Genomic DNA, 14,432 nt, shown 5'->3' with positions numbered 1-14,432 from the left:
CTGGAGGACACCCAAGAACTTCTTGTCCAAACCATCTGGAGTGACTTGAAGGAACTGAGTTCATTCTGTCAGCCAGCTATGGAGTCTCTGCTCTGTAATCACATCTTTCAGGGGTGCAACCCCGTCGGATTTATGCCATCTCCAAAACCTTTATGCAGGTAAGAGATTTTTCATTGGTTGATATGCACTTGTTCAGATTTACTAGGAGAAATCAGGGATGATGTTTCATGAAAGCAGAAGAGGTTGTGAGTAAGAGTGAACAAAGCAGTTGCTTTTTGTGTATTAAGAACAATGTACATTTGATGCATAAATATAATCCCAAATTAGGCTTTATTAAGCCTTCTGTATTAATTTTTTGGCAAGGTAATGGGGTTAAGTGGTTTGTCCAAGATCACACAGCTAGGTAATTATTAGGTGTCTAGGGTCACATTTGAATTCAGGTCCTCCTGACTCCAGGGGTGGTGCTGTATCTACTGAAGCACCTAGCTGCCTCTGCATTAATGATAATAGGTAGAGTTGATAGACCATGGAAGAAAAAGAATATCTTAAAAAAGCTATTTGTACTGTAAAATCAGAAAAATAATGTTACATTGATTTTGGGGGGAGGTCAGGGGTAGGGAATGGGGTCTAGACATAATTTTATCAGGGCAATGAACTCTCAGTGTGGAAACTTCCTTTGGTATAGCAGATAATCAGTCACTTATCTGCATCTTACAGTCTTGGGGACTTGCCTGGGGACTTTGTGAAGTTAAGTGATTTTCCTCAGTTTTACATCAGAGGCAAGAAAAAGAAGAGAGAGAGGAAGAAAGGGTGAAAGGAATGGAAGGAAGGGAGGAGAAAAGGGAGGGAAGGAAGGAGGAGTACCTACTATGTTTGAGAGACTGAGCTAAGGAAATATTATTATCACATTTGATCCTCACAACAACCCTGGGAGGTTGGTACTATTATGATCAGGGAAACTAAAGCAACAAGGATTAAGTGAATTATCCAGGATCACACAACTAGGAAATGTCTAAGGTTGAATTTGAACTCGGGTCTTCCTGACTCAATCAATGTACAATGATTTATCTGCTGCTCTACCTAACTGGCACAGAAGCTAAGCATGAACACACCCAAGGCTTCCTAACATCCAAGACAGCTTTTAATAAAATGTGCCATGCTACATCTCTATATTATTCATTCCAGTTAGCATTTTAAAAAATAAAACTGTGATTTCATGCACATAGGGAAATTCATGGAAAGAAAGTCTCTTGACTAATATGGGTTGGTACTTTCTCTGAAACTTCGAGTTGCCTCAGACTTTGAAGTGTTAAGTGAACTTTTCATGGTCACATAGCTAATGTGTAGCAGAGACAAGACTTGAACCTAGGTTTTGCTAACTGTGAGACCAGGTCTTTAATAACACCATTCCATACTTTCTCTCTGTGACCATTTGTCATAAAACTATTATTTTTTAAGTTGTCCTGTTAATTTTTCTTTGGAAAAGGAAAGCATCCTATCCATACCTGTCCCCAAGAAAGCAGAACTGTAAAAATGTCTTTATAGCATATTTGGTTAATGCATACAGTCCTAGTGTAGATGTAAATCTTAATAAGTTGAAATTTAATGTTTTAATCACATATATGTCATGCCATGGGAATAACTACAGGGTTTATCATTATTTAATCTCTCTAATTTTCAGTTTCCTCCTGTGTAAAATAAACTTATTGGTTTAGATGACACTTGAAACTCCCTCCAATCTCTAAAGATATGACTGTGACAATTCCCAACAGTAGCCACACTCTGATTATAAAAGTCTTTATAATCCTCACATACACCAGAATCCCTGATATGAGGGAATTCAACATACCCATTCTTATTTTTATTGCCTTTCACCCCAGCCCACCCACACTTTCAAGAATATAAGCAAAAACTGCCCAATATCCCTCCATGACTATTCTCATCTTGGAAAATAACACAAATGATCGAGAAAATTATAGGACTCCAAAGTCCACTTCGGGATGATGGACTTTGAAACTAGGAGAACTAGATTTGAATCCTAACTCTAACATTTACTGATTGTGTTACCTGTAAACCTATTTCATCATCTATAAAACAATTCTAAATGTATATAGTGCTTTAAGGTTTGAAAACTCTGGATGTTGTAGTGGATAGAGCATAGGTACTGGGATCAGGAAGTTCTGGGTTCAGATATGATCTCAGATACCAGCTAGTCACTGGGAAAGTCACTTAATTCTGATTACCCCCCCCCAAAAAAGAAACTCTTTACATGATTATCTCATTAAAGAAGAGGAAGCATGGTTTCATGGATAGAGAGAGCTCATGGATAGAGAGCTCATCTCAGAGATCCTCATTTTCTAACCACAGGTAGGTCCCTTTCTCTCTCAGAGCCTGCATGAAATTGCCTGACACTATAAGGTGAAAAATAGTCCGCACTGAAAGAGGGCATTAGCTCATTCGAGAACTTCCTATTCCAAAGAAATTACAGGTTCAGACAAAAAAAATTAAAATGGAGATAATCTACTTCTCTGTCTGCCCTAATGAGTGACTATGAACAAAGTACATTGTGAATGTGATCTACTATAGGCAAAATATATTCCTTGCTCAAGCCTGCAAATGGTAGCATAGAGTATTGTGGGCACATATTTCTCCTCTATCCCCTACCACTATTTTAATGCTTTTTCTGTGGTCTGAATGGCAAGAGGCAGAATTTGTCTGTTAATGTCCCACATTTTCCAGAAGTTTGGAGTTTCCCCCATCTAAGCTTATTTCATATCTTCCAATCTGTTCATCTAAAGTTCTGCAGCTCTATAGTCATCCTTAACCAGAGAATTCCCTGCACATAATAAATGGAAAGGAAAGTGAAGACAGCCACTCCCCAACAATGTCATCAGGACCCCATCATAAGCTACAATCACCTTTGCTGTGGATATTAGGAGAGTTACCATGCTTATAAAGTGACTCAAAGGCCTTTAACTAACTCTGCTATCCTTGGATCAAATTACCAAGAGAACTCAGCTGACACCTGTTTGATGCAAATAACTTATTAGAATTTAAAGAGGTTTGAAAAATTGTCATTTATATGAATTTGAAACAAAGCCAAATCAGTTTTTAAAACTATTGAATTTAAAACATATTAAACTATAATATATCTATAAAAACAATTATCCAATAATAATTTAATCAGTTACTCTCTATATGTTTCCTTCCATTTTTAAAAATATTTGTCTATTTACTCTATGAACACACACACATTCTCTTTTTAAAAGGCATGTGAAACACCATGACTTGTTCAAGGTATGCCACTAATACCTGTGTGTGACCTTGGGCAAATCATTTAATCTTTTAGTGCCACAGGCAACTTCCTAAGACTCTAGAACTGGTGCTGCAGTGGATAAAGTGCTGAGGTGGGAGTTAAGGAGACATCTTTCTGAATTCAAATCTAACCTCAGACACTTACTAGCTATGTGACCCTGGGCAAGTCACTTAACCCTGTTGCTTCAGTTTCTTCCTCATTAAAATGAACTGAAGTATGATATGGCAAACCACTCCAATAATTTCCCAAGAAAACTCCAAATGAGATCATGAAGAGTCAGCCTTACGCAAAAATAGCATTATGGAAAAAAGTTTATGGAAGAGTTGTTGATCTGTATGGTGAAGGGAGTTTCCACATCAGAAGTTTCCTATTTTAATAAAATCACTGGTCCATACCAAAACAACAAAATATTAAGTAGGTATCATTTATGTATATACTATTTTCTGTTGTTGCTTTCTTAATTTTGCATAATGACATTTTTATATTTCTCATATTTGTCAGTCTTATTGGAACCATAATCGTTCTGTTAGACAAGGTGCCCTTGGTACATTTTTGTTTTACACTTTTAAAATTGCACCAAAATTTTGGGGACACTGTATCTATCACAGTTGCATAGTCAACTCTCTCCTGTGGACATTTACGTAGCTTCATAGCTTGTAGTTTTTCACTATCACATATATTTCAATATGCGTACAGAATAGAGATAAGATGATGTAAAGGAAAGAGAATTAGATTCAGAAAACTAGGGTTAGGGTCAAAACTAGAAGGAACCTCAGAAATCATCTAGTGCAACCCCATTTTACAGATAAGGGCCTTGAAGTTTAGAGATATGAAGAGATTCACTCAAAATCACAGAAGAGGGTTAGTGATGGAACTTATACCCTGATCATCAGACTCCAAAACCAGGGTCCTTTCCACTGTACTGTGCTGTCTTTTAAGATGTTTAACCTTTTTTAGGTCAAAATTCTGAAGGGAGAATCAAAAAAGGAGCTAGCAAAAAATGAGAAAATTCTCTCCCAGATTAAAACTTGATATCTAGAGAGACAGATGGTTCAGTAGAATGAACACTATTCAAATCATGCATCTGGCACCTACTAGAACTGTGACAGTCATAATTCAATCTCTCTAAATCTCAGATGTCTTTTGAGTTTTGTGATTCTAACTCTAATTCTAATAAAAGAATGTATTTACTAGAGTTAATTATATCTCATTCTTCTAAAATGACCAACCTTGAGGCTTCCATACAAACATACAACCTATGTTATACCTTATTCAGAGATAACTCCCCGCTTTGTAATTCTGGATTATAGAATTATTTATATTGAAAAATCAAGCTACACCATTGGAATACACAGGATAGAAAACTATGTGTTGCCAATAAACATTTCTAAAACTTAGAATAAAAGAATGAATTCAAAACCCCTTTTTGGAATAAGAATCAGAAGTATTGCCATGTTGTTTTAAAAACACAGTATATAAATTGTACCTTAAATGCTGTGCTAATATGTTACACTTCTAAGTAGTCCCTCTCACTGTTTTCTATAAAAATATTTTAGAGAACACTGCCTGGCTGTAAAGGATCTATTCTGTACAAAGGAATGGTTGACACTGGAAGAAAAATCCCACAGAGGCCTGTATAAATCTGGATTGCATCTGTTGACCTTGCCTGAATGCACCAAGCTTCCTAGTATGCACAGGGAGTCCATGTCTTGTACCAAAGTGACACATTTAGGTAATGCAGCATCCTCTATCTCAGGAGTTCTTAACCTGTGGTCCATGAACTTTTTTTGTGAAAAAAAAGTATTTTGACAATTGTCTAGTACTGTAATTGGGTTCTTATTTAATACTAAATATTTTATTTGATGCATTTATAAACATTGTTTTAAGAAGGGATCCCTAGGCTTCCCTAGATGCTAAAAGGTTACATGAACCACCCCCCCACACACACACACACAAAGATTAAGAACCTTGTTTTACTTAGTATTTGGAAGAGACTAAGAGGTGTATGTTCCTAGGGCCAAGTTACTCTCATGAATCAACTCTTCATTTCCTTAGGATAAAAGAAAAATTAGACTACCCAGTTTCATAGGTCATTGTAAAAAATTGATGAATTCATTCTAAACCTTTTGGAGGCTTTATCCTTACCTGTTGCCCAACCTTATTTCACAGTGGATCTTTACAAATTCTGTAACTTTATTTGGGATGTTGAGAAAAAGAGCTAAGATTTGCCCTGGATTGACCTAGTCAGGTGAGGCAAAGACTAAGATCCCCTTTAAGAAAAAAAATCTCCAGAGCAGCTTAAAGCAGATACTTAAGCAAAAATTTCCATTACCATGTACTTCAAACTGCTGACCTCACCAAACAAACTAATCAACTCTACATTACCATAATGACCTTCACAAATTATCATGTGGTTATCCCAAATATCTGAGTTGATTTCAGGTAAATCTGTCTTTCACACGAGTAGGAACAATTGTAAAACTGATGAATGATTTGTATTTCTTAATGAACTCTCACAAAATAATTGGAAAATCTGCTCTTCATTTTTTTTAATGTTCACCTTTCTTCCCCCTCAGATTTGAAAAAAGATAATACAACAAGTAAGTAGCTTTGAGTGTTCTTGAATTCTTGTGTGCATTTCACTGATAAGTTGCATGCTTTTTTGCATCTATTTCTTCACCTATTGGAGAAAAATATGGAACCACAAAGGTCTTGGAGCATTTATATATAGCATAGAACTTGGGTCTGATCATTTGATGATAAAAGTGGCTTAAGATGAAATCTGCACTGTGATTAATATAGAATACCATTCCTTTGGAAGTAAACCCATGATTTCATTCCCCAGGTGAGGAAATTCCCTCAACTAATACAAGTTGGTAACTTCTCTGCCACCTTTCATTTAAAACTTCTGCCTGGAAGCATCCAACTAAATAGATATGGAGATCATTAAAGGGCACTAGGGAGAACTATGGGTTTCATGTATGTGATTCAGAGCACCTAGAGCACTAATGGGTTAAGTGTCTTGACCAGGATCACAGAGGCAATGTGTATCAGAGGAAAGGCTTGAATCCAGGCTTTCCTGGCCTTGAAGCTAACTTTTTCTCCATTACCCTATGACAAACTCAAAGTTACTAGGGAAACTGGATGGCAAATCTCCTTGTCCAGAGTTGGGAAGATCCGGGCTCACATCTACCACTTAATGGGTGTGTAACTCTGGACAAGTTTCAGTACCCAAAGGAGCTAAGAGTAGAATTTTCTGATCTGCATTAATAGATAAAGTTTGTCACTAGGCCTTCCCTACAATGATGAAATCATAGAAGGAGGAGGAGGAGGAGGAGGAGGAGGAAAAACAATAGTAAACTGGACTCAGGGTCAAGAAACAAGATTCCTGTCCTAAATGCTATCTCAACTGTCTCTGTGACCTTGCAAAGTCTAGTCTAAGTTTCTGATTCCATGAGATAAAGATTACCAAATCTTCAGTCATTTGCTAGTTGACTTCTAAAGGTCCCTTCCAGTGCTAGGGTTCTTTAAATTTGTATTATACCATTCATGTCTATGATCAGAAACAAACCATAAAAATACTCTTCTCATTTTTGATGCTTGATTTTTGCTTATATGAATAAACTGAAAGATACTCAATGAATCTAGCCTCTGTGCTAGATTTCTCTAAACTTAATGTCGAGAGAACATGAAGAAAGACCTCAAAACATTGGATGAACCCCTTGTATAAGCTTTATGGGAGGGTTTGAGAGTTACAAAGGAGGAAAGAACATGAAGAAATTTTTGTTCTATAGCCTCTAAAGTAGGGGTGAGGAACCTTCAGGCCATATCAGTCTGGCACTGCAAAAACAGCTGCAGGAGGGACTCAAATTTCAATAAGTATTTTTTTTAATTTATTTTATTTTACTTTATTTTAATACATTTTATTTGTTTTCCAATTATATACAATAGTAGTATCTACCTATCATTTTTGTAAGGCTTTGAATTTTACAATTCCCCCCTTCCCTCCCCCCCCAGAAAGCTGTCTGATATTCTTTACATTGCTTTACATTGATCAAAATTGAATGTGTTATAAGAGTAAATATAAGAGTAAACATAAACCCCCTTCCTCCCCCAAGAAGATGAGAAACCTCAAGAATAGTGAGAGAGAGGGAAAAAATGTACTTCAGTTTGTGTTCAGTTTCCAATGGCTCTGTCTCTGGGGTGAGTTGCTTTCTTTATCATAAGTCCACCAGAGGAGTTGCTTCAATATTTTTCCCACCATTGCTATTATTAGCTGTACCTCCATTCTATTTCTCCCCACTCTCATTTATTTTATTCTCGCTCTCCTTTTATCCTGGCCCTCTCCAAAAGTGTGTATCTGAGTACCCTCTCCCTCAATCTTCCCTCTCTTCTATCACCTATTCCCCTCTTCCCTCCCCCCATTCCCCCTTATCCCATCCCTTTCTTCTCATTTTTCTCTAGGGTAAGATATTTTTCCTCACCCTATTAAGTGTGTATGTTATTTGCTCTCTGAGCCATTTCTGATGAGAATGAAGGCTCACTCATTCCCCCTTGCCTTCCCCTTTCCACTCCATTGAAAAAAGCTTTTTTTCGTTGACTCTTATATGAAATTTCTTAGCTTCTTCTTTATCTCCTTTCCCTTCCTCCCAGTAATTTATCACCCATTGACTCCATCTTTTTACTATATTATACTATTATATTCATATCCTTCCTGTGTCCTGTCTATATATGCTCCTTTTAACAGCTTTTATAAATGAGAAAGTTCATATGAGTTATTAATATCTTTTTCCCATGCAGGAATACAAAAATTTCAATATCATTAAGTTTCTCATAGTTAGTCCTTCTCTTCCACCCCCTCTGTGGTTCACTAGAGTCCTCTACCTGGAGATCAAACTTTCTGTTCAGCTCTGGTTGTTTCAATAGGAAAGTTTGAAAGTCCCCTGTTTCATTGAAAGTCCATCTTTTCCCCTGAAAGAGGCTGTTCAGTTTTGCTGGGTAGTTGATTCTCGGTTGTAAACCAAGATCTTTTGCGTTCCGGAATATCATATTCCAATCCCTATGAGTCCTTAATGTAGATGCTGCCAGATCCTCTGTAATCCTGACTATGGAGCCTTGGTAGTTGAATTGTTTGTTTCTGGCAGCTTTTAGAATTTTCCCTTTGATTTGGGAGTTTTGGAATATTCCTGGAAATTTTTCTTTTGGGATCTGTTTCAGAAGGTAACTGGTGAATTCTCTCAGATTCTATTTTACCCTCTGCTTCTAGGATCTCAGGACAATTTTGCAGTATTATTTCTTGAAAAATGGCTCTTTTCCTGATTGTGTCTTTTAGATAACCCAATAATTTTTAAATTATTTCTTCTGGATTTGTTTTTGAGGTCAGTTGTTTTTTCCAATGAAATATTTCACATTTTCTTCTATTTTTTGACTTTTTTTGGAAGAGTTTTATTTTTTCCTGATTTCTTGCCAAGTCATCAGCTTCCTTTAGTTCCATTCTGCATTTGAAGGTGCTATTTTCTTCAGAGAGCTTTTTTATCTCCTTTTCCAGTAGCCAATTCTGCTTTTTAAGGCATTCTTCTCCTCATTTGCATTTTTGTTTTACTTTTATCCATTAGGCCTAAACTGGTTTTTAACATATTATTTTCTTCAGTATTTTTTGTATTTCTTTCACCAAGCTGTTGATTTGGTTTTCATGATTTTTCTGCATCACTCTCATTTCTCCTCCCAATTTTTCCTCCATCACCCGTAATTGCTTTTCTTTTTTAATTTAATATTTATTTATTCTCATTTTGTACAATGTTTTTTATACATTAATAAAATATTCTTGTTTAAGAGTAAACAAAATACCCCCTCCCCCAAAAAATATAGACTCACTTGAGTGATAAAGTAAAGGGGAGAGAAAAAAATTAAAATTAAAATTAAAAAAATAATAGTAATAATTATTACTACACCAGGCAGCACAGTGGATGGAGCACCAGACCTGGAGCCAGGAGCACCCAAGCTCTATCCAGCCCCGTACACCCAACAATCACCCAGTGTTATGACATGCAAGCCACCCCAACCCCACTGCCCTGCATAAACCAAAAAAAAAAAGAAAAGAAAAGAAAAAAAGAAGACCTAAAATAAAATAAAATAGTAATAATAGTAGGGGCGGCTGGGTGGTGGACAGAGCACTGGCCTTGAGCCAGGAACACCTGGGTCCAAATCTGGCCTCAGACACCCAACAATCACCCTGCTATGAGGCCACAGGCAGGCCACCCAGCCCCATTTTCCCTGCACCCCCCCAAAAAAAATAATAATAATACAAAATGTGCTTCAGTCTGAGTTCCAACACCACCAACTCTGTCACGGATGGATCACATTCTTTATAAGTCCATCACAAAAGTTGCTTCCATATTTTTCCACCATTGCCATTGCTGATCACAACTCCCTCCTTTCATATTTCTCCACTTTCACGTACTATATTTTCTCTCTCCTTTCACTTTGACTCTGCGGTAGGGTAGCTGAGTGGCCCAGCAGACAGATCCCTGGCTCTGGGGCCAAGAGGCCTCAAGCCCCCATACCACCCCTTAGGCCCAGCATCCACCTGGCCCTATGGTCCCAGACAGGCCATCCAATCCCAGCCCCTTGCAAGAAGTAAAAAAGAAAATGCATTGTATCAGACCACTCTCCCCCCATGGTCCATCCTCCCCTTCTTCATTCACATTCCCACCCCTTCCCCCTGCCCCCCCCTTCTTACTCCAGATGCCTATACCCCATTGAGTATATATGCTGTTTCCTCTCCTAGCCAACTCTGAAGAGAGCGAAGATTCCCTCATTCCCCCTTGCCTCCCCCCTTCCATTATCATTGCAATAGCTCATTGTAATAAAGAAAAATCTTATTATATGAAATATCTTGGCCTATTCCCCCTCTCCTTTTTCTTTCTCCCATTGCATTTCCCTTTTTACTATTGACTCCATTTTTACACCATATTTTATCTTCAAATTCAGCTTTCTCCTGTGCTTCATCTATAAAAGCTCCTTCTACCTACTCTGTTACTTGAGAAGGTTCATATGAGCATTATCAGTGTCATTTTTCTATACAGGAATACATGCAGTTCATCATCAAGTCCCTCATATTTTCCCCTTCTCCTCCAATCTCTATGCTTCACCTGAGTCCTATATTTGAAGATCAAACCTTCTGTTCAGCTCTGGCTATTCCAACAGGAACATTTGAAATTCCCCTGGTTCATTGAAGGTCCATCTTTTTCCCTGGAAGAGGACATTCAGTTTTGCTGGGTAGTTGATTCTTGGTTGCATTCTAAGCTCTTTTGCCTTCCAGAATATTATATTCCAGGCCCTATGAGTTTTTAATGTAGTTGCTGTTAATTCCTGCGAGATCTTGATTGCAGCTCCTTGGTATTTGAACTGTGTTCTTCTGGCTGATTGTAATATTTTCTCTTTGACTTGGGAGTTCTGGAACTTGGCTATAATATTCCTAGGGGTTGTTTTTTGGGGATCTCTTTCTCGGGGGGATCTGTGGATTCTCTCCATTTCTATTTTGCTCTCTGCTTCTAGGATATCAGGGCAATTTTCCTGTAGTAATTATTTGAAAATGATGTCAAGGCTCTTTTCCTGATCATGACTTTCAGGTATTCCAACAATTTTTAAATTATCTTTCCTAAATCTGTTTTCCATATAAGTTGTTTTTCTCAATGAGATGTTTCACATTTTCTTCTAATTTTTCATTCTTTTGGTTTTGAAGTATTGAGTCCTGATTTCTCATAAATTCATCAATCTCCTTGAGTTCTTTTCTTTGTCTGAAGGATTTGTTTTCCTCAGAGAGCTTTCTTATCTCTTTTTCCATCTGGCCAATTCTGCTTTTTAAAGCATTCCTCTCCTCAATAACCTTTTGAACTGTCTTATCCATTTGACCTAAGCTGGTTTTTAGCATGCTATTTTCTTCAGCATTTTTTTGGATTTCCTTGACTAAGCTCTGACTTCATTTTCATGTTTTTCCTGCATCTCTCTCATTTCTTTTCCCAATTTTTTCTTCTAACTCCCTCATTTAATTTTCAAAGTCTTTTTTTGAGCTCTGTCATAACCTGAGCCCAATTTCTGTTTTTCTTGGAGTCTTTAGATTCAGGAACTTGTGCTTCCTCATCTTCAGACTGAGTGTTTTGATCCTTCTTAGGCTCACAGGCAAAATATTTCTCAATGGTGTTTCTCTTGTTTCTCTGCTTGCTCATTTTCCCAGCCTTAGCCTGTTTTGGGGGTGCTTCCTGAGCTTTTGGGATACTCCCACAAGGGTTTCAGTGTGAGAGGCTCTGTCCTCCCTCCTGGTCTGTGAAGGACTATATGTGCCCCCCTCTGCCATGGGGCTGAGGTGGGGGGGGCTGCTGTTCGATGGGGGGGGCCTAGACTGCAATCAGGATCTGAATGTGGTCAGAACCCCAGAATCCTGTTCCAGGGGCAGAGCTCTGCAGTCTCTCTCTCTTCTCCCCTCCCTAGGTTCAATGGCCTCATGCCCTGGGGGCTCCTGCTTACCGGCTCCACCTGCTTCTGTTTCCTGGATTGGGACTGCCTTGGCCACGCTGCTTCTTGCTGTGTGCCCTGAGGACTGGGTTTCACATGCTCGCTTGGTGTTCCCCTCCCCAGGGTGTAGGTCAAGAAACTCCACTGCTGCTGTGAGCCGGGGTTCCCAGTGCCCTGGGGCTGCCTCCAGGAGACTGAAGTTCTTTCTCTCTGGGGGGTGACCCCTCCAAACCCAGGGAGCAGAGCCTTTCTGATCTTTTCCAGTTTACCTTGAGTAGGAGAACTGCCTCACTGAGTCCCTCTGTGGGTTCTGTCTCTCAAAAATTAGTTAAAGTCCTTAGTTTAGATGTTTTATGAGAGAGCACCCAAGACAAGATCCACTCTTGTCTCCATCTTGGCTCTGCCCCCCCCAATTGCTTTTCAAAGTCTTTTTTGTGTCCATCCATAGTCTGAGCCCATTTTCTATTTCTCTTGTAGGTTTTTCATATGGATGCTTCAATTTTGTCATCATCTGAGTATGTGTTTTGATCTTCCAAGGGACTAAAATAATTCTCTATGGTCAGATCCTTCTTTTTCTGTTGTTTACTCATTTCCCCAGCCCAAGACAGCACTTCTGAGGCTGTGGGTTTTTTTGGGGGGCACCCCACCGGACCTTTACTTCTCCAAGGTCTTATGTTCTCTTGCCTAAGCTTTGATATGTAGATCCTCCCCCCCCCCCCCACTTCCCTCTGCCCTGGAGCTATAAGGAGGGATCCAGCTTGGCTGCTTAGTATGGAAGCCCAAACTGCAACCTGGATCTGAGTGTAGGCAAACAGCAGAGTCCCTCCCTGAGGGAAAGCAGAGAAATCTCTGCAGACTTCCTTTACCTTCTCTGGGGGTGCAGGCTACTTTCTCCAGATTCTTGCTACAGATTCTATAGCTGGCTGGTACTCCTCACTCCATACTCATTTTGGTGTAGCAGAGTTCTCTCACCACCTCTTCAAGCTGTTACCTGTGATCTCTGGGTTGGGCTGGGCTGCCCTGTGCCCATGGCTTTTTTCCAACCCCTGGTCCCCATGAAACATACCTTTCCCATGGAACCTCTAAGTTATTTTGAACTTTGAAAATGTATCACTCAGTCTCTCTAAATTTTGGCTAGAGTCATAATTTGTTAGCTTTTGGAATTTTGGGAGGAAGGAGTTTCTGTGAAATGCTGCCTTCACACCACCATCTTGACTCTACCCCCCAAAATTCAATAAATCTAATTGCTTCTTGTGTTGAATTAATTAAATGCTTGACCAAATATAGCCTTAGAATTATATTATAAATATCCAAATGGCCCTTGGCAGAAAAAGGTTCCCCACCCCTGCTCTAAAGAAACATCAGTGTGGGGCAGCTAGGTGGGGCAGTGAATAAAGCACTGGCCTTGGAGTCAGGAGTACCTGGGTTCAAACCTGACCTCAGACATTTAATAATTACCTAGCTGTGTGGCCTTGGGCAAGCCACTTAACCCCATTTGCCTTGCAAAAACCTTAAAAAAAAAGGAACATCAGTGAAGTTTGATCAGATCTCATGCAGAAGACTCACAGACCAACTGAAGCACTGAATTCAATTTATTATTCCCCAATGCTATTGTAGATATATAAAATTATTCATCTGGTAAGCTGATCCTATAATTCTTTTATTGATGGAGGCATTTACTCCTCCAAAAATTCAATTGATACCACATGTTGTAGAAGTGAGTTTAGCTTTTACAAGATTGTGCCAGCAGAGCACAAGTATTGGCTGATTGTACCAACTAGGGAGGTCCTAGATATAGAACCAGCAACAGACTCTACCTATTGTACAAGATCAAGCCTAGCTAAATGCTAAGAGCCTCATCACCAATGGTGGTGAATTAATTGGCCATTGAGATTCATGAAACAAATAAAAATACAGCATGACCCTCAGGCCTACATGATCTCTTCTGCTTTACAGTGATGGTGGAATAGTAACAATTTTTGTATCATTTACAAACAAACATTAATTCAGCTATTTGTACTTTCAATGTAAGATTCTTATTCCCTTATACTACTGGATTAGATGGATATATTACTAGAAAAATTGCACCATATATATATATATATATATATTGACATAAACCCCACAAATTAAACCATAAAACATAGGGAAATGTCAATGGAAACAAGACTCAGGTTCTGTTTAGAGGGAAGGACAAACAGAGGTATCAACCAAGCACATTATACTGTGCACCAATGGCAACAAGAAATATTTAAAGGGATACATCACCTTCTTATATTGCAGTGCTAAAGACAAATATGATAAAAAGACTAATAACCACTGTAATTGTACTGGAGTCCACATCTGCTGTTGATAAGCAAATCAGCTTATACATAGATCTCTGGGTACTGTAATGATAATATGGTTCAGAAGAGAATGATGAAAAATATGCTAAACATATATAATATTATGAAATGGAAAGGGCCAATGATTTAGAGACCACTCAAAAACTTCACATTTATATAGCATAAATACAGTACTCAAGAAGAGAGTTAGACACATCTTACATGGTAAGTTCTAAAGATCAACACAAAACAGATGAAATTTAAAATATCTTAATAGA

The 14,432-nt window shown here is 38.5% G+C and overlaps 1 protein-coding gene across 2 annotated transcripts in view; it reads left to right on the top strand.

Annotated features, from left to right (window-relative positions):
• Nucleotides 1-14,432, top strand: part of MUSK (muscle associated receptor tyrosine kinase) — a 38,909-nt gene continuing 24,477 nt past the window's right edge. Inside the window, exons 1-3 of one of the 2 annotated variants that reach the window (XM_074196494.1) lie at nt 1-158; nt 4,873-5,048; nt 5,893-5,916. In XM_074196494.1, coding sequence (XP_074052595.1) covers nt 79-158; nt 4,873-5,048; nt 5,893-5,916 — 280 coding nt within the window. In that variant the 5' untranslated portion in view covers nt 1-78. The remainder of the gene's footprint in view (nt 159-4,872; nt 5,049-5,892; nt 5,917-14,432) is intronic. The other variant, XM_074196495.1, reaches the window with a different exon arrangement.

Source organism: Macrotis lagotis, chromosome 8 (assembly GCF_037893015.1).
Source record: "Macrotis lagotis isolate mMagLag1 chromosome 8, bilby.v1.9.chrom.fasta, whole genome shotgun sequence".
Lineage (NCBI taxonomy): Eukaryota > Metazoa > Chordata > Mammalia > Peramelemorphia > Peramelidae > Macrotis > Macrotis lagotis.
The sequence above is the reverse complement of the archived record's forward strand: the minus strand, read 5'-3'. Positions and strand labels throughout refer to the sequence as shown.